General features: G+C 43.0%; 1 protein-coding gene across 1 annotated transcript in view; it reads right to left on the reverse strand.

Annotated features, from left to right (window-relative positions):
* Positions 1-2,549: 2,549 nt before the first annotated feature.
* Positions 2,550-21,927, reverse strand: part of LOC308291696 (metabotropic glutamate receptor 7-like) — a 202,043-nt gene continuing 182,665 nt past the window's right edge. The window contains exons 12-13 of the mRNA XM_080733806.1: positions 15,094-15,346; positions 2,550-2,616 (exon numbers count right to left, since the gene is read on the reverse strand). Of these exons, the coding sequence (XP_080589932.1) occupies positions 2,567-2,616; positions 15,094-15,346 (303 nt within the window). The 3' untranslated portion in view covers positions 2,550-2,566. The remainder of the gene's footprint in view (positions 2,617-15,093; positions 15,347-21,927) is intronic.

Genomic DNA, 21,927 nt, shown 5'->3' on the forward strand with positions numbered 1-21,927 from the left:
GTGGTTCTCAAAGTGGGGTCTGCGGACCCACACAGGTCTTTGAGGGGGTTCCATAGGGGGTCCCCAGCTAAATTAATTACCCAGTTTCTGATCAAAATCAAAATCAGTTAAAATCGTGCTGCGGCATTCTGGATCAATTGGAGAGGCTTAAGTGCACATGCCGGGAGGCCAGTAAGGAGAGAGTTACAGTAGTCGAGTTTTGATATGACTGATGTCTGGATGAGGAGCTGGGCTGACTCCTGGGTGAGGAAGGGTCTGATCCTACAGATGTTATAAAGTGTGAACCTACAGGATCGGGTGACTGATGCAATGTGTGCCTTGAAAGAATGAGAGCTGGCTGTCCAGGGCAACACCAAGGTTCTTAGGAGTTGGAACCAAAGTCACCAGGGTGTTGTCTATGGAATCACATAGACAATGCCCCCTTCCTATACAGACCCATGGTAACGTCTGTCCTTGGTTCTGGTGACTCATACTGAGAAGTGAAATATCCCTTTAACCAATTTAACGGCTTTTTGAATTTGGTCCACCACAGGTTATGATGTGACTCCCAGCAGGAAAGGACTCTGGAGCAAAAAAAAGGGTTCAATCGTGAATGTCCAAGTCGTGATTTATGTGTGTACGGTGTGTTAATCAATAGAGTAATATTGCATGTAATATCCTACGGCCTGCGAGGAAACCGGTAAATAGATTTTGTTTGAGGAATTTGCTTTGGGTAATTGGTTTGGTATTTCAGGACAGACAGACAGACAGACAGACAGACAGACAGACAGACAGGACAGGACAGACAATGGAACCAAATGGACCCGACCAAACTTGGATCCAGAGTTACAAACCACCCGGTGGTCCCAGAACCCTGCGTTGTGAGAAGCGCTGAAACCACATGATATTTACATCAGAAGAAAGCAATCAACAAAACTGCATCAATGCTCATCATCTCACGCATCAGTGGAAACATGTAACGCATGCCGCATGTGCACGCACGCACACACGCACGCACGCACGCACGCACGCACGCACGCACGCACGCACGCACGCACGCACGCACGCACAAACACACACACACACGCACACACACACACACACACACACACACACACACAAATGACTATGATACCCTGCCGTGTTTAATTGTAGAAAAGATAACAAAATGATGTTTTTATTACATTTCGATAGTTTTGAAAGACATCACAACATACTTGCATGATTGCTCCGACCGATATTTGATGCTTTTTTTTCTTCTTCTTCTTTTTTCCACACCATTGATAATAGGCATTAACGTACCCTGTACGAAACGATAGAAAACAATGCATGCTTGCAAGATACAGAGGTGGTGGTAGGTAGGTAGGTGGGGGAAGTCAATTCAACAACGGATTAAAGCCATATTCTGTCAGAAATCAAGACTTCAGTTCGGTTCATGGAACAAATGAAACCGCAGAATGATGCTTAGAAGCTCATTATCATTTTCAGAATTTATTATTATATATATTTTTTTGTTCATTTATATAGATTTTTTTTCGACACATCAAATAGAACAAACATACATGGGCACATGCAATGTGAACACTGTAGTGCTTCTCATTACCATTCAAAGCCAATCCAACAACGACTGATGATGGCAATAGCTTGGTGGATCGCCTGTTTACCATCCAAAGCCAATCCAACAAAGACCGGATATCTAGATTTGTACTCCAAACATGAAAATACTCTCGACTATTTACAAAAAAAAACAGAAAAATATAGTTACAATGCCCATCACTGGTATAATCATCTGGGTCCAAATGACTGGTTTGAATTGATTTGAAATAAAGGAGAGGGGGAGAAAGAGAGAGAGAGAGAGAGAGAGAGAGAGAGAGAGAGAGAGAGAGAGAGAGAGAGAGAGAGAGAGAGAGAGAGAGAGAGAGAGAGAACACTTCCAAGAGATCTACAATTCAAGTTCAAATGAAATCAACTCGAGGTGTCTGTCAACAGAAATAAGAGGCACAAGGAAGGAATCACTTCATAAATAATACGATAAAAATCAATAATTAAATAAAAAAAAAACATTTCTAATGAGAACTCCAAGAGAATATGGCTTTAATGGCATCTCAAAAAAAAAGAGAGAAAAAAGAAAAACTGTTTTGGAAACAGAGCCACTGTCCTGCCCCATGTTGCAGCATAACCCAAGTGAAGAACAACCACTTTTCCAAAAGACAAGGTCGCCCCCTGCGCCCCCATAGACCGTCCACCGGCTGTGTCAGAAAGCAAGGGGTCCCGCCACCATCTTTAGAGGAATGTTTAAAGCCCACACACAGCCAGGTTCTACAGAAGAAGCCCGGGCCCCCAAGTCACGGTGGGACAATACAGTACCTGTGCTTGTCATTATGGTCAGAACTCGGGAGAATGTTATGGTCGCGTGATGGCGGTCGTTTGGACACTGATCCACAGCCCCTGGTGTGCATAGGTAAGGAACACCGCTCCGCTCTGTCAAGTCTCGCCGGGTGCTTCCGTCCTCGTCCTTTCTTTGGGCCATCGTCGCAGATAAAGGATTTAAAGCGCCCTTTTTTTTCTTTCTCTCCATCCGAGCACGTCATATCCTGAGGTTGTTGTAACTCACGTATGTTTTCTTGGTTGCTTGACCTGTTGAGGGACAGACAAGAGGGTTAGGATTACTCTGAACTCTGACAGAAACACACACGGGGGCTGGGACTTAAAGTGATTCATTTTGATTCATTAATTACAGAAAATGAAAGAAAAATATGCATTTTGATCGTGCTTAGTTTTTGCACAATAGAACCTTTCTCACTGGACGAGTTTCAGGCATACCGATCATACAGGTGCAGCAACCAACAGACCGCCGATCAGACCGCTTGTTTGCTCGGGCCCAGTGGATCGGAGATCTTTATGTATTTGTATACCAAAATGTGTTTCAATTGAAATAAAATTGAGAGACAGAATTTTAGTGAAAATAGCCGATCTACATGCTCACAATTGTGAGCATGTAGATCATAGAACGTGTTATACAAAATGTAATTCCTCAACTCTTAGTGCTCGTCAGGGTGCGGGGGTCACCATTAAAATATGTCAATTTTGGGGATCGGGCCTGAAAAGGTTGAGAACCACTGCCATTTACTACAATGCATTTTTTTTATCACCAGCAGTGGGAACCAGAGGCGACAGGTTTTGAGACCTTATGAGTCAAACTTTGCTTTCTATTTTCGGATCTTTAGCTGGTGATAAGAAAGACACAAACACCGCACCAAGTGGGCACCAAACAAATCTTCTCTGTCGGCAGGAAACCTATGTCCAAATAACTGTTACTTTTCAGCGTTTCAGATTCCAAAATTGCACAATTAGGAGCAGATCTGCAAGCTCGAAACGTGTTGCTTCGAGCATGTAGATCTACTACTTTTGATGCTTTTGTGTGATCAAGTATAGGGGTTTAATCTGCGAGAAAAACAAAAAAAGAAACACACGAAGAGTTGAAATATGGAGGAGATAGTAGGTTTTCTGTCCCAACCATGACTCCATGCTAGGGCATGGAATGTGATCTCTAGTGTGTGGATTGCCATGGAAACATGCTGTCGCTGTAGGGTGGGAAACCTTGTATCTCCACGTTTCAAATTAACTATTTGTAATCTTCATAAACGAATGCACTACCTTGTCATACGAGAGCCAATGGCAGGTGTACGTGGTCGCAACGCAATCGCTGCGGGCTTGTACATCTGCCATTTTAGATTATACTTATATATTTTTTAAGAACCACCGGTTTAGAAGGCATTTGTAGAATCGGTCTTTAACAAAATAATACGACTAAATAATTACACTGGATCCATTTGAAGGGAACACAGGTTCTACCCCTCCCCGTTTCCTGAAAGTCTGGACACATACAGTACAACAGTGTTTCTCAACCAGTGTGCCTTTGGTGTGCCCTTTGAAATTTGACAGTGAAGTAATCCATTTACATATGAGAGGGAGTGGGTTGTTGGCTGATTTACCACTGTTTCAGGGTCGAATGGTAAATTGCTTTTCTACCACTTCTACCATATAAATGAAAGAAAACACAGTTGTAACTTGCAAGGTTATTTAGTTACAATCAACTGCAACACAACAGTGGGCGGGGTCCATGAGCCAACTCAAGGTTGTTGACTGATTTGCCACTGTTTTAAGCCAATCAGAATCCAGTATCTGAACATGTAACCACAAAAAGTGGTAGAAGTCACAATTTTAAGGACTTATACCCCAAGAAAGAAAAGAAAAAAGACCATTACTGCATCAAAAGTAATCAACAAACTATATAAAACAGGTAATAATTGGCCAAATTGTAAAATAATATAAGAAAGAGGCAAACATTTTGAAAATAGCCTCACACACTGTATATCTGCTGTAGGTTTGCCCTGGTATCTTTTGGCAATGAAAAGTGTGCCCTGGTAGAAAGAAGGTTGGGAGACACTGACATACAAGGTTTCCACCCGACACCGACGATATCATCAGAATGTGGCTCTGTGCCTAGGCACTGTGTGTGTGTGTGTGTGTGTGTGTGTGTGTGTGTGTGTGTGTGTGTGTGCGTGTGCGTGCGTGCGTGCGTGCGTGAGTGTGTGAGTAACTACCACCTATGCGGTGTTATGCCTGGCGCTGCATGGTGCAGGAGGCGGGGGTCGGGGTGTATAATGCCGTGTTTTCTTAAGCAGAAGCATCGCCGCGGCGAGCTCTCCTTCTACTGCTTTAACGTAACCATGGAGATCAAGTCCCCACGGGGGATCGTTGCAATTAAAGTCCCAGCACTACTTCTTTACTGCCTGGTTGTGTGTGTGTGTGTGTGTGTGTGTGTGTGTGTGTGTGTGTGTGTGTGTGTGTGTGTGTGTGTGTGTGTGTGTGTGTGTGTGTGTGTGTGTGTGTGTGTGTGTGTGTGTGCGTGTGCGTGTGTGTGTGTGTGTGTGTGTGTGTGTAGCCCTGACCGAGGCCGGCACCATGATGAATAAAACATATGTAAATGTACCACATATCCTTCGCCGCCGTTAACCATAAACAGGAAAAAATATTATTCCTTCAGAGCGAAAATGTGCGCGCGTGTGTTTTTATATACGTGTGAGCGCCAAATTATAGTAGGATGTGAGACACATTGTTGTGAGGACCATGTTTCCTGTTCCTCACATTTCATTCACAAATTAAAGATGTTTTGGGAGTTGGGCGTATAATTCGGATGGTTTATCTCGGGGTTGGGTTTAGGATTAGACATTTAGAGCATGCTGGCCGTCTTGAACGGGAGTCCGGGACCCCTAGGGGATCCTCAGAGTTACTATAGAGTTACTACAGGGAGTGTGTGTGTGTGTGTGTGTGTGTGTGTGTGTGTGTGTGTGTGTGTGTGTGTGTGTGTGTGTGTGTGTGTGTGTGTGTGTGAGTTTGTCTAGCTATACTTATGGGGACTAAATGCATGTTCACACAGTCACCTGCAGGGGACCTCTGACAGTGTGGGGACAAAATAGTAGGTCCCCACAACGGTTAGGGTTAAGGTTAGGGTTAGGTTAGGGTTAGGGTCAGGGGTTAGGTTTAGGGATAGAGGTTAGGGTAAGGCCACAGGACTTGCATGAAAATGAATGGAAGTCTATGTAATGTCCTACAAGTGATGTAAATATATAGTGTGTGTGTGTGTGTGTGTGTGTGTGTGTGTGTGTGTGTGTGTGTGTGTGTGTGTGTGTGTGTGTGTGTGTGTGTGTGTGTGTGTGTGTGTGCCTGCCTGTGCACTCACACATTATTAAATGTGTGGGATGCAGACACGCACGTGCAATCTTAATAACCCTCTCCTCTCGCCCAGTAATATTCTCCTTTGTCGTCGTCAGGCTTGTGAGCTTCCATTTTGTTGCCATTATGTTCATAACATTGAAATTGACCTAAAAATCATTAAATCAGCCACGCAGACGCTGCCATTCATTGAATCATAACAGCGTGATTACAACAGGGAAATTAATAGGAGGGATTTCAACCTCTTGGAATGGCGGTGCAAGTCCCTGAGAGTCTGTGAGAGGCTTATCCATGAATTGATTGATTGATTGAAGACTTTATTAGAAGTTTGCATAGGAAAAGGTACAGTTTCATGACGGTACAGTTCACTGGTACAAGGTCTACTAAAAGGAGATCCATGAAAAGACTAAGCTTATTTCCACTGGAAACCATTGAAGTATCTCATATAACATTTAATGACAGACAAATATAACACAGTACTATGCAGTAGATATGTAAAGAAAAAGAAAAAAGAAAACAGTAAGTCTAAACAAACAGTATATACAAAGAAGGGGCAGGGGAGGGTAGGGTTGGGCTAGGTTAGTTTTTTACCAGTTGCGAACGGCTGCTGCCTGTAAGTGATTTTTCAGGGCAATTTTAAAGGATGCTAGTGATCCACACTCCTTTATGACCTTCGGTAAGGCTTTCCACATTTTGGTGGTATAGCAGAAAAAAGAGTTTGACCCTTTGTTGGTTTTGACTCTGGGTTGAAAGTGATCTGTGGCGCTGCCTCTGGTGTTGTAATTATGGACATCCTTAATGTTTATAAAGTATTTTGACAGGTACTTGGGTATCATAGTGGTGTAGTGTATCTTGTACACCAGGCCCATTGCAAGTTGCTGTACTCTGTCATCTACTCTGAGCCACCCCACTCTTAACTGGTGAGTAGCGGTGAGGTGAGTCTGATAGGGAAGGTGAAGTAGGACCCTAATTAGTTTATTTTGGGCTGTTTGGAGTTTAGTTTTCAGGGCTTGTGGGGCGTCACGATACCATACGTGGACTCCGTAGTCAAAGAGGGGCTGGATTATTGCACCAGCTATGGTCTTCAGTGTGTTGAAATTGACCATTGGGGCGATCCTCTGTAGGAAACGAGTTCGTTGGTTGATTTTATTTATTACTTTAGAAGTCATCTTTTCACTGGAAAGATTAGCTTCAAGGATACATCCTAAGTAAGAGATTTCGTTTTTTCGTGAAGATATTGGGCCATATCAGAAACCAGACAGTGTTGGAAAAAGCATTTACTCAAGAACTGTACAATCTTGGGGTACTTTTACTATAGGCTACTTGAGTATTTACTTTATACTACTTCTACTCCTCTAAAATCTCAGAGGCAAATATTGCACTTATTTAAACGACCTGTTCAAAATGTTTCGTTTATACAGGTCACTCACTTCACAGATTTAGATTATTATTGTAAAACATACATTAACTCACAACGTGTCGCTTATTTCTAACCTAAATAGTTTTCAGATACATTTCTGTAGTTAAGTTTAAAATGAGTAATACACCTGGATGTCACCCTGAATGAGATTCAAAACTCAGGTGTGTGTTTGGAGGAACATGAGCTATGGGAAACACACAGGTGAATTAAATCAAAATCCATTTATATTCACATGAGCCAATCTATGCAATCACGCAGTATGTTTTCGTTTGACAGGAAGTAATTAAGATTGGCTTTTTAGGGACTTTTGATGTTTCTACTGTTCCATCAAGGTGGGCCCTTAGTATTTTCATTTTAAAGAGGTCGTGCCATGTCTTTCCCATATATGGATATGGGATATAAGTCCTGTTAGATAATATTGATGACATCAGGGATCTCCATATATGGGCAAAGAGTGGTTCCCATGACATCACAACATACAATCCCTTTTATGCCCATACATGGAGATCCCTGTCTGAACCAGCCACACCACTGTGATGTCACCTGTTTATGCCCATATATGGAGATCCCTGCTCTGAGTATCTGACATCACTGTGATGTCACATGTGATGTCACCTGTGATGTCACAGTGATGTGTCAGGGGAACCACAGTGTCAGGCGTTATTAGGGATGGGTATCGTTCACCTTTGAATCGATACGATACCTTTTTCGATACCTGGGAATCGATACGATAACATTTTCGATACGTTTTAAGTTTAACTGCTCTACCACAGCAGAGGTGATGATGATGATCACACAGTGTGGCGGAGCGGAGAGTATAGACGTTGGATAATCATCATAATAATAAACATCATAGGCTATTGTCGGCTATTTTCCACAGTAACAAGTGTAGCCTACTAAAACAGTAATTAAACTCTCAGTAGCCCAACTGTTACAGATGCGACCGGCCAGGGGTGCGTTCCAGAGTATCGAAACGAGGTATCGTTCGTTTTTACGTGAACCGATACCCGATAGTATCGACGTCATGCAATCGATACCATTAAAAGTATCGCAGACGATACCCATCCCTAGGCGTTATCCCTGCTCTGAGTATTTGACATCACTGTGATGTCACCTGTGATGTCACAGTGTCAGGGGAACCACAGTGTCAGGCGTTACACGTATACGGACAAGCTGTGCCGGTTCTGACAGTAAACTGCGACCTATGGTATATATGTCTGGTATATATGTCTTCCCTGTGTATTTTGGGTTTCTTTATGAAAGCTTCCAAGTCAAAAATCGAAACTTAGTGACACAATAAAATACTCCCCTCCCCTTATTATCATAGACAACAGCGGTGGGCGTGGCTAGCTTGAGGTGGGTGTTGCTATAGTGAAAACCAGGTACAGTAAACTTAATGAACAGGTGGGTGTGGCCACATAAAAAAACACAATTTGATAACTTTCTGTACATTTTTTGGAAACAAATCTTCCTCTGGTATAGTCATAATACCCGATACCCGATCATGTTTTAGGGTGGAAAAAATCACTGCACCCCATCTTTAAGTTGTTAAAGAAATAAAAAATAAAAAATAAAAATCAGAGTGCCACCACCACTGCATATCGGTAACCAAGTCAACCTGCCAGAGCTACTAATGGCCTTAATTCCCATACATCACTGAGGCAGCATCTCTTGGCCGGCTGGCGGCCCATGAAAGCGAGGTATTTGGCGCTCTGACGGTTACAGGAGCTGACGGACAGTCTCCGGGGGAGGCGGAGCCGCGCGGTGCCGGTTTTCGGGGCGCTCATGCACATAAATTCGCCATTAATAAATGTCACATTCCACTGTCGCTAAAAGAGAAGGGCAAAAGAGCGGGAGGAGAGAGGGGGAGAGAGCGAGACAGACAGACAGAGAGAGAGAGAGCAGGGGGAGTGTGTGTGTGTGTGTGTGTGTGTGTGTGTGTGTGTGTGTGTGTGTGTGTGTGTGTGTGTGTGTGTGTGGGAGTGGAAGCGTTCATGTAGGGTAGAGACATCAGGTGAGTGATGCACACACACACACACACACACACACACACACACACACACACACACACACACACACACACACACACACACACACACACACACACACACACACACACACACACACACACACACACATCAGATGCAGTGGTGGAAAGTAACTAAGTACATTATTCGAATACTCTAAGTACAATTTCGAGGTACTTTTACTTGACTTCTTCCATCTTTCCAACGCTTTATACTTCCACTTCCACTACTTCTCAGAGGAAAATATCCTTTTTAATTTTTTTTGCTGCACTAAAATGATTTGAAAACTGTTACTAGTTACTTTGCAGATTCAGATTATTGTTACAAATGATTTACTCGACACGACAGCTGTTGAGGTTTTGTGTGTGTGTGTGTGTGTGTGTGTGTGTGTGTGTGTGTGTGTGTGTGTGTGTGTGTGTGTGTGTGTGTGTGCACGTGCGTGCGTGCGTGCGTGTGTGTACTTGATGAGCCACATGTGTGATTGAGCAGGGAATGAGATACATTCTCTCCCCTGTCTGTCTCTCCTCCCTCCCCCACATCGCTTCCATCACTTGCTCACTGTGTGTGTGTGTGTGTGTGTGTGTGTGTGTGTGTGTGTGTGTGTGTGTGTGTGTGTGTGTGTGTGTGTGTGTGTGTGTGTTTGTGTGTGTGTGAGCATGCAATCACACATACATGCACTCTTTTCCCATTCACATCACATCACACACACACACCCACCCACGCTACACACACACATTTTACGGTGATTTTATGGCACTGTATTTCTTTGCATTTCTTTGCCATTTTTTTTACAGAAACCCCTAAAGCCAAAAAGAGCAAATGTGCAAGCTTGTAGATCGACTTGTAGATTTGGTGTATATGGCACTGGCACACAATTATCTATTTCTCAAATTCTAATATACTTGTGGGACTTGTGTGTGCGCGCGCGCACACACACACACACACACACACACACACACACACACACACACACACACACACACACACACACACACACACACACACACACACACACACACACACACACACACACACACACACACACACACACACACACACACACACAGCGACAGACACAGATGCGTACTCTGCTCATGACAGATGCGTGTGACAATCGCTGGCTGTTTTGGAGAAATTCCCATGAAAGGCTGTCATTCTCATCCTCATAATTCAAAGGGGGATCGGGCTGTTACACCTGTTGGGGGGGTGTGATGTGTGATTTACATCCTCTGTCAATCATCCTGAGCAGTCGACCTTAACAACGGGGGGGGGGGGGGGGGGGGCACTGTCGGACAGAAACCTTGTATCTCCAAGTTTCTATTAAAGGGAAATTCCACTTTCAACAGGGAAACAGTGGAAGGGCCTCTCTCCACATACAGTACACACCCATTGTAACTTAAAACTCCATTTTAACCATGATAGATTCATTAAAAAACACCCATCATTTTTTCTGGTGATTCATATTAACCTCCTAATACGTGAGCAGGCCATGTTTTATCCATAACTTTTTCATTTATTTGTAATAATTATTTGGGAAAATGAAAAAAAAAATTACTACAAAAATATAATTATTAAAAATAAATTAAAAATGTTATCGAAAAATAATGGGTGTTTTTAATGAATCTATCATGGTTAAAATGAAGTTTGAAGTTACAATGGGTGTGTGTGGGGAGAGGCCCTGGGCCTGGAGGGCCTGGTAACATTTACATCAAATATCTAAATATTGAATCAAGCAAATTAAAAACTGTTCAGGGTGTTCATAAAAGCCTGATTAGACGATAAAATGAAAGTGGAATATCCCTTTAAGTATGTTTTTTTTCATAAAGTAAAGCCCTGCTTCATCATAAAGACCGTCGCACGAAACTAGTGACAATAGCAGACAGACAATAAGCACACAACGTAGATCGTCTGTTTTCACTATTTTAAATCATTTTTAAAATGATGAATACAAAACGAACGGTTTTGGACATACAAGGTTTCCACCCGACAACGACGACAGGGAGGTGTGCATGGTAAGTTAACATGGGTTTAAAATGTGCCCCTATAGCAGCACTCCTCCAAATCCCATGTAGCGGTGGTACATGCATGCACACAAACACGCACGCACGCACTCACAGACGCACGCACACGCGTACACACGCACACAAAACTGTTACTTAACAGGATTTAAAAAATAGCAAGAGTAGCAGATCTTCGCACCACGTTTTGAGCTTGCTTGCAGATCTGCAATTTTTTTCACCAGTGTTGTAAAGTAACTTTACATACTGAAGTACAATTTTAAGAAAATTAAAGAAAACAAAACTAAATAATAAAGAAAATACTGAGATGGTTGGTCCCTGTTCAAAATACCCTTAGTTCTCAGTGACAGCTTGTACTCTTTTGCGATAGTTGTTGACGAGGCATTTTATTTTCTCAGATGGTAAAGCTGCCCATTCTTCTTGGCAAAAAGCCTCCAGGGTCCTGTTTGATTATTGGGTCGTGTTGTGTCAACTGTACATTTGAGGGCAGGAGACCACTCTGGAACCCTCCTTTTTTTCTGCTGAAGCCAATGACGGGTTGACTTGACCTTGTTTTTTTGTTTTAGTTTTTTTTTTGTTTTGGATCATTGTCATGTTGGAAAGTCCAATGCTGTCCCAGGCGCAGCTTCTTGGCTGATGAGTGCAAATTGTCCTCCAGTATTTTCTGAAAACATGCTGCATTCATCTTGCCATGGATTTTGACCATATTCTCTGTGCTGCGGTAGCTTAAACACACCCAAAACATCAGAGATGCTTAGTAGGGATGGTGTACCTTCCATCGTCATAGGCCTTTGTTGACTCTAGTTGTTGTGACCTTTTAAAGGTCCCATGATTTGCTGTTATTACAAAACATAAGTCTTTATCATGTTCTTCCAAACATGTATTAATTTCTTGTGAAACTGTGGACTATGACATCAAAGTCCACAGGCAAATCACTGCACTTTTCTGGGCCTTAATTATTCAGAAAACACCAGATCACAGAAAAACCACTGAGTGTTGAAATTCAGTTTGGGGTGTAATTGAGGCCAGGAAACCCCAAAAGAAAAATCTAAAATAAAAGAAATTGAAATTTTAAGTTCAATGTTGGTTTCCTCACTCCAAAGACTCTGTTCCAAAAGTTTTGAGGCCTGTCTAGGTGTTGTTTTGTAAGTGGGCCATTTTGTGGCATTGGCGACGCAATGGCTTTATTCTAGCAACTCGACCGTGCAGCCCGCCATTATTCTTCAAGTGCCTCCTTATTGTGCATCTTGAAACAGCCACACCACTTTTCTGTAGAAAACGGTGTATGTCAGCTAAGTTATTTGTGGGGAATTTCTTTGCTTCCCAAACGAATTTCCTGTCTGTTGTGGCTGAATTCTTTTGTTGATCTACCTTTGTATCGACGGAACCTGAATTTTGAATGGCAAAATCTTCGACTTATTTATTAGAATACTGACTGACTGGCATTCTCAAATCCTTGAATATCTTTTTGTATCCTTTGCTTGTTTTATAAAGTTCCAACTCCTTTCTACAGCAGGTCCTTTGATAGTTATCTTGCTCTCCCTATGGCTCAGCAAAGTCAGTGCAGCACTGGATGAAATGTGCAGGTGTCTGTCAAGACCTCACTGAGTTTTATAAGTATACAAATTACAAACAAACAGGTCACAGGTGTGGACAGTTACCCTTAACCCTGAGGCCGATTCTAAGAAACTGTAATACTAACAGTTTACTGAAACAATGTATGTTGCTCTATCAGTGGGTCTCAAACTTTTTCATGTCAAGGCCAAGTGGCCATCTGGAAATATTTTGTTCCAGGCCCACCCCAGAAGCAAAGATTTGAGTTAAAAATGTTCACTTTAAAAAAGTAATATATTCAAAGTTTGGACAACGCCTCGCAAAGCTTGTAGATCAGCTATTTTCTTATGTTTGTTGCCTCTTTCTTATATACTGTAATTTGTCAATTTGGCTAATGTTTGACCAGTTTTTATACTACAGTTTGTTAATTACATTTGATGCAGTAATGGTCATTTTCTTTTCGAGGAGTTAAAAAGGTCTTAAAAGTCCTAAAAATTACCCCGAACCCTACTTTAACAACCACCGGCGTGACGTGTTGGTCGACTCAAAGCATAACCTTGGCCTATCTAGCAGAGTGATATTGAAGGACACCAGAATGTCACAGTGATGTCAGAGACGTATGGCTCTGTTAAAAGTGCTGCTGCTCTGTGGAACGGCCTCATTTCTATGGAAGCCCTCCATAAGTCATCCTTACCAAAGCAGACCCTCACTGGGACTGCTACGGTGTGACTCATAGCTAGAAGGAAATTAATGTGTGCACACGCACGCACGCACGCACACAGACGCACACGCATGAACAGACAAATCTATCTAGTGTATATTTGTCTGTCTGTCTGTCTGTCTGTCTGTCTGCAGAGAGAGGGACTAAGCGAGAATTGAGCAAAAGTTCATATTCCAAATTAGGTTAGGGGTTGTTATCATCCATCAGTGTGGACGCTCACATAATTATCGTAATAGCTATGGTTTGCACCCCATCCTGTCCATTTGTCCGTCCGTCCGTCCGTCCGTCCGTCCGTCTGTGAACAGCTAATCTCCGACACAATTAGGCTGTTCACAGAGAAACTCCCTGGATGCCAGAGCAGATCCTCTGCCCCGATAGTGCCACCAGGAGGCCGAGTTTTGCAAAACTCATTTTTTGACAGTATTCCTACAGATTTCATCCAAATGTCACGCAAATCGGTATGCAGGATCTCTATAGTCATTAAACGAAAACAGGATTTGTTCGTGTTTCTATGCATAAGGGCAGGCTGTACTTAAGCAATAGAGGGTATGCGAGTGACATCACTGTTGCTGGAAGTTATGTGGGAAGTTATGTGGGAACGCCTACTGAGTGGCAAAAGAATAATTTCTGCCAATTTCTGACAGCCCATACATCCAAACAGAAAAGTCCTTTCTGACTGTATTAAACAAAGTTAAACTCACCAACATTGCGGCTGTACTGAAAGCTTGAATTATCCTCTTTCTATCTGCAAAGTTTTTGTTTCATAAAAATCCACCATAGAAATGTTATAAGCTACTTTCTGTCAAGACAGAAGGTTTTTTCCAAGTGTCAGAGTTTGGAAGTGCTCGTTTTCAACAATACAACATCCTGCTGCCTCCTGCATTATGTGCAATTTAGAAACAGGTGGTATGCAGGACTGTTGAGTGATTTGCAACTAGCACTTCCAAACTCCAATGCTGCTCAATGTTTTGCCACTCAGTCTAGATTAGGGGACCCAGTGGACGTGCATACCCGCTATGTTGCACAAGAGGGTGTGCTTTACCGTCAGAGAGTTATGGGAGTTCAAATAAAACGTATCGTAAATCAGCCATACTATTATGCCAAACATATTCGGAAGAAAACCTGGAGACTTGACGTTCAAGGGTCTCATGATCAAAATAAGAACATTATAATGGTGTGTAAAAAAGTGTACAGACATATTGATGACCCTTAATTAACTATTTTACTGACTTGACGAACGCTCGTCATTAGTCCCATGACGCCATGGCGAGCGTTCGTCAATTCCCAGCAGAGCCTGACTGAGCACATGGTGGGAGGGTCTCCCGTTGTCAGAGCAGCAGCAGCACTGCTCTGAAATGTTGACAAGACGTTAACAGCAATGGCGGCGGGATCCCCTTTCTGTCCTTTTCAGCCCTCAAACCTGCGACGCTGCAAGGGCTGGATTACCAGACTAGGTGCCTGGACCACTACCCTGTGGCCCAGGCAAACACAGCCGTCTTTTACACAAGATTGCGATTTTAAATAATGGATGGATAATTTTTCAATAAAATCGCAAAGGTAAGGTACTTTGATGGCAGGGAACAGACTATAAAAATCCTTAATTAGGCAGTAAAAATCACTTTGGCGGTAACTCACCCATGGGCTCCGTGGAGGGGTTCTCGCACAGCTCGGTCTTGGCCTCCCCGTTGGGCCTCTCGCTGGGCTTGTGGGAGAGGCGCGAGGACATGGTGGCGGCCGTGACCACGGCCTTGAAGCTCCGCTTCCTCTTCTGCACGTTGAGCTCCGGGTGGAAGAGGATGACGTACACCTTGGGCATGTAGAGCATGCCCAGCGCCACCGAGGCACTGAGGTTCATGGAGATGGTCAGCGTGGTGGTCTGGATGTACAGCTGTACAGAGGGAGGGAGGGGAGAAGAGCACATAGACCTTTAATACACGGCTTGGTTGAATGCTTGATTCTGATTGGCCAATCGGTGACATCAGCGGTCTGTTATTTCTGGATAACAGACCGCTCCGCTCTACAGTATAACAAACCGATGCCTAATCATAGGCTGCTGCACTCAGGCTGCACTGAGGGGATTTTGTGCCATATCCAACGAGAGAGCCATGTAAACAAACACACAGCATACCTGCCAAGTGCCAACCCTCCTGTTTTTGGAAGAAGTCTCTTGTTATTTGACTATGTCTCCTGTTCCAGAATGTCCCCCAAAATAGGAGATTTTTTCTCCTGTTATGGGGGATTTTCACCCTTTTTCATACAGTACCTGCCAACACTCCTGGAAGAACTATAGTCTCCTGTTTTTAGTTTTTTTTTACCATTTCTCCTGCACCAGCATGTCTCCTGTTTTGGGGGGATTTCACACTTTTTGTATGATAAGTAATCCATGGATTGGCTATTTATATATAGCTTGGCTATTTGATGTGCAAATCACCAGGGCCCTATTTGATTGTTCTTTTTGTTGAAACGTGTGTGAGATCTAGCTCTCTCTTACCATGGCCCACAAAAAAAAAAAGAAAGAAAAAAAAAAGAACTCTCTCCGGAGAGTGGGACATTTGGGAATGTTACTCTTTTACTGTTGCTTTATGTACTGTATATTATGTTTGGATAAACTCCAGTCCTAACTGAATCCAATTATAAAGAGATCTTTAAAACTTTACACATGAGTTGACATTTGACCTTAAAATAAGAACACAACCATCATTTCCACCTGGCTGTGGAGTTGACAGACACATGGGTAAAGTGGCAAACATATTTCTACACAAAAAAGTGTTTTTTGCTGGTCGAAGTAGCCTACATTTTTTACTTTTATGGTATAATGATTTTTATGTTAAAGTCGAAATGAAATAAAAAATAATATGGCCATACCTAACACTGGATGCCAAAAAAGGGAAACATTCGAGTATTTCTGTATTATGGAATTGGCCTAAATCACGGCTATATTCATAGCTATGGCTGTGGGTTGCTTTTTCCTCTAGCGCTCACCAAAACAAAACAACAGAGACTTTTGGCACTAGCTTTGCTTTGGAGTTGATCGATCGGCATAGGAATAGAGACTTGAGATAGAGAATGGTATCTAGTTCAACGGGCGACGGGCACAGGGCAATGTCTCTGGCTTAATTAAGCCTGTTTCTCTGCACCAGTAGCAGACGAGATATCCACACAGAGTTTTTACAGCCCTCTCTCCCACCTCTTTACTACCCCACGGCTATCCGACGGTTGGGATTAAACGACCCAACCTGCTTGTCGCTCATCATCGCTCGTCTAGAACAGTGGTTGTCAACCTGTGGGTCGGGACACCCAGGGGGGTCCCCACATTTTTTAAGGGGTCCCGAGATGATTAACTTAATGTGCAACATTGTTTTCTCACTCAACAGTAAACAAACCAACATAATGTTTAAGTGTATAGAGGGTATCTGCACTCTAAAGTGACAATTTAAGGACTTTTTAATACCTCTAAAATGACAAATTAAATATTGGTCAAAATTGTCAAATATTAGAGGCAGAAATTGTGAAAACAGCCGATCTACATGCTCACAACGTTGCGAGGCGTTGTGAGCATGTAGATCTGCTATTTTCAAAATAGAACCGTCTTCCACAAAATGTAATGCCTCAACTCTTAGTGCTCTTATAAGGTTAAAATATGATTCTTTTGGGGGTCGTGGCCTGAAAAGGTTGAGAACCACTGGTCTAGAAGCCGACGGCACTATCTACAGCAGGTTGTCGGCAGAAGACGCTTTCCAACGTGTTCCACAGCCAAGTAGGGCACTGTGCCTGATAAAAATGAATATGAAACATTATTGAATCAAGTTACTAAAAACTGTCTGGGGTGCAAACGAAAACAAGAGTAATTGTTAAGATGACCTCCAGAAGTGTTCTAAAGTGAAATACCCCTTTAGGCTGTTGTTTCTAAGAGACGGGAACACCATTTAAGCACGTATTCTGAGGAGATCTGATTAAAAAGAGAGAGAGAGAGAGAAAAAAAAGTATTGATGGTAACGCATTTGGGTCCAATTATAGCACTCTGTTGTGGAGACACGACGAGACTGGGATGAGAGAGGACCTAATAATAATCCTAGCCCACAGTAACAATATCTGTGTTTATCCATCCAAAACCCACTCTTCATTCTCTGGAGCCTGTGGTCAATCCTGGAGACTACAGCTAAATGTCTTCATCAGGGGATGGATCCAAATGTGTGTGTGTGTGTGTGTGTGTGTGTGTGTGTGTGTGTGTGTGTGTGTGTGTGTGTGTGTGTGTGTGTGTGCGTGCGTGCGTGCGTGCGTGCGTGCGTGCGTGCGTGCGTGCGTGCGTGCGTGCGTGCGTGCGTGTGTAAAGTAACCAATGGCACGCACGCACGCACGCACACACATACGCACACACGTTGAAAATGGCAAAGAATGGTAAAAATAGCATTCATAACCTTGCCAAGTAATACAAACCTGTGTGCACACGCACATGCCTTTGTGCATGCGTGCGTTTGACACCCCGAATACTAATGGTCTGAGAATGTAGTTGTGTCCATAAGCCTTCTGGATACTGTTTGTTCTTTGCAGGGAAAGTGGGAGTCATGTCTGATGTAACAGAATCCTGCCGGAGGTGGAAAGTTCTTCAGTTCTGACACCCGCAATATCACTGTAGTTCTACTTCTACCTGCACTCCACTACATCTCAGAGGTAAATATTGTACTATTTACTCCATTACAATTCTTGTAAAACTTTAGTCACTCTTTCATATATTAATAACCAATTAAGCCCTATTTTATCTTTAAATTATTCATCAGACAATCTAAAAACCTTGTAGAACTGCAATGTTTTAAACATTTTGGCAAATGTTGCAATCTTTTTTTTAAATTAAAAATTTACTTGAAAGCATGCCAATGCTTTTGTACTTTTACTGAAGCAAAATGTGGAATACAGGCCTTAGGCTGCAGCCACACCAAAGTAACTATGATAGTGTATTCCCCATTCCGCCAATGTATTTCAATGGGAATGGAGCGGCTTCATGCCAGTAAAGAAGAAAAAAAAAAACACAAAAAAAACGCTCCATTCTCATTGAAATGCATTGGTGGAATGGGGAATCATAGGTTCTTTGGTGTGGCTGCAGCCTTATACTTAAGAGTTTTTAACAGCTACTTTTACTTCGGTATAAACTCTTGAGCACTGTTTCTTCATCCAGCGCTGCAGGCTATACACAAGTCTATAGTCAGAGAGGGTTTATGTGAGCTAATTGGCAGTGTCATTCCAAAAGGGCCTTGTCAGAAAATGTCCTCAAACGGTTTCCTTTCTCTCTCTCTCTCTCGGCCGAGGCACTCCACTAGATTGATGGGCTAAGCCGTCTCGGAAGAGACTGTCCATGATATGTAGCAGTCACCTTTACTGTCCCTGTCACATCAGTTAGCTTTCATTACACCCACTGTCTCTCAATGTAGGGACCGGGACACTTCCAGGGGTCTTTTAAAGGTGGTTCCAGTGGGTCCCCGGCAGGGACATGCAGTGAATGTTAGAGAGGCAGGGGCTGAAATCACTAAATGGGCCTTTTGGTCAAAATATTGAAAATAGCAGATCTACAAGCTCACAACGCGTCGCAGCGCGACGGAGGTCGGCTTTTTTCAGTACTTGATACCACACAAAACTAAGCATTAAAAAGGCAATACTGGAGATATGGCGTACCGGCATGGAATTCTACACAGTGAGGGCAATTCTTTCAACATACAGTTAGATGTTGCATTCAAGTTCAGGAGAGTTTGGACAAGGTGTTCTCTTAAATGCAGGTATGGCATGGAAAGAGGGTATTTGCATTTCTTTCACCATAGTGAAAACGGCATTCATAGTCTGGAGAGGGCAGACTGTTTATTCCACCCCAGTATCGGGATGCTACTGTAGGTGGTTAAAGGGAAACGCATCCATCCACACATCCATGCCTTGGTTGTCCCACAAGAGCCGCCACAGTCTCGTAAATCATGTTTTGGGGTGAGCATTCGACACAAGTCACACAACTGCCAATCAAAGTGACCGTACTGGCCAATCACTGCACGTCTTTTCCGGGACTTGGCAAAACACAACCGGTGAAACTGGACGACAGGGGCAATTCTGCTAAATAGATGCCATGGCAAGTCATTTGGGATCAATATAAGTAGGGAAATGAGTCTACTGTATGATGTTATTTAGTCAGGAGTTGTCCTTTAGAAAATAGTACACAAGTTTTGTCCGTACATCTTGTTTTCCTTCTACACCCAATCTCTTTGAGCTGGTAGATGGGCTCTCGAATGTTTATTCCACCCCTGAATCAGGATGCTATGGTTCATGTGGTTAAGCCCGCTTTCAAAAATGTTGAAAATAGTCGATCTGCAAAACCTTCACCTTCAAACCTAATCCAAAGAGAGAATTTACTGTATAAGAATGATTATTCTTGGTGATAGACAGTTTTAGTTGTGGAAAACGACTAAGATACTCTCAAGTGAGCCTTTGCAGCCTATCACAGTTTTACAGGTGTAAAAGTATATATGTTTTGGTGCAAGCTCCTTCGTTTTGTAGTTTCCGTGACAAGGGAGAGAAGAGAGGTAGAGTGAGAGCAGGAGCGAAAAGAAATGGGGTGGGAAAAAACACGGGATATGAACAGGTCAAATAATGTAATAAAAAGAAAAGTCTAAAATATATACACAGATAGCATATATTATGCAGTATAGCTGGCATTGGGAATGTTTGAAAAGTGTGAAAATGTTTGAGAACCAATGCATTACACCACTCAAAGCGCTTTATCAGACTGCGATACCAAGTCCAATTCTGCCGTTATTGAACTCCATGCCAAGCAAACCTTCTAAATGCAAATGTACTCCTACAGCAGTGCTGTGGAGTAGATGGAGGAGGATTAAGTCAGAGTACAACATATCGCCGCTGTCGGGTGGAACTTTTCAGGAAATGGAGGGAAAAAAAGAACCCGTGTTCCAGTGGATCCGATGCAGTTATAACTTATATTAGTCACAAGCTCTTGTTAATAGATTTCATCGGCTCAATATTTATAAAACCCGCATTCACTTTCACTTTCAGTGAAAATAGCACATCTACAAGCTCGCAACACTCGCAGCTACCTCTGCATGACACACATGCATTTTCCCATTCAAAACATTATTCACAAACTATATGACGTATTGCTTAGCAAAATGCAAGCAAGCAATTCCCGATGAAGTCGCTCGATTTCACATATGGCCCAGGTGCGTGCCACCAAAACTGTGGGAGGAGGAGCACGGTAAAATACAGTCGGACAAGTACTACAGTATATGGTCTGGTTGGGCAACCACACTAACAAACAAACATAAAAAGTTTAAATATGGAGATACAAGGTTTCTGCCTGACAAACACTGTACTGTGTACTGTAACGATAGGAAGCGTTATGTCATTTGTTCTCCCTTGTGTCTACAGTTGGCTATAGACAAGGGGTCTTCACCAGGGGGTCCGGGACCCCTAGGGGGTCCTCAGAGTTTTTTTTTCTCCTTTTCTATATTAACCACTTGAACCCTAGCCTCCATATTCGGAGAAATTTAGCAGATTTAGCAGATCTACAAGCTCACATCGCCTCGCAGCGCGGCTATTTTCGGCAAAGAGGTTTGGTGTAGAGGGGAAAAAGAGCAGACTAGTACAGAGTGAAAGATATTTACGGTTCAAGTGGTTAAATATCTGGAAACACAAATTTAGATGAACCCAAAATACACTGATGATTGTGCTGTCAAACAATGAAACTATATGGTATCTATGGGTTGTGGGGGGGTCCCTGCTTCATCTCTCTCTCGACTAAGGGGTCCATGGCCTGAAAACGTTGAAGACCCCTGCTATAGACAGTTACATCAGGTACAATTCCACTGTTGTTGAACTCTATGCCAGGCTAGCCTGGAATCCAGACTGATTGGCTTTGTTGGGCTTTTATTTATGCTATATTTCCAAGGGGCGGGAGCAAGCCCCCAGAACGGCTTGTAAATATTGAAGCAGCGTCCCTACTGGCAAAGCTGGAACAATAGGCGGGGGGAACTACATGCACAAGCATAAGAGCGCGCTGCTGGGGTCTACGATAGGGTTCAATGGACGTCGAGTGACGTTCGTGACGTAATTACGTCTCGACGTAACACATTTTGGCACATAATTATGTGCCAATTTCCCCCACAATGCACCTGGATTCACCCACAATGCACCGGAATTCAGCTACTTCCGCATGCTTCAAAACGCCACTGAGCACTTGCATTGAAATGAATTGCTGGGGTCGAGGCTATCCGTTCTCTATTATATATATACACTCTATGGGCGGGAGCAGGGACGGACAGGCTCTCAGGAGTTTCTGATTGGTCTGTGGCATGGGGCGGGACCAGTGGCTTCCAATGTAAAGGTCTGTGGGCGGGGCGGGACAAGATCCTTCCAATGCCTAATATTCTAGTCACTTCCCGACTTGCCTTCAGTACGTAAATATGATTGGTAACGTTTGGA

This window comes from Nannobrachium achirus (genome assembly GCF_963921795.1).
Source record: "Nannobrachium achirus genome assembly, chromosome: 9".
Lineage (NCBI taxonomy): Eukaryota > Metazoa > Chordata > Actinopteri > Myctophiformes > Myctophidae > Nannobrachium > Nannobrachium achirus.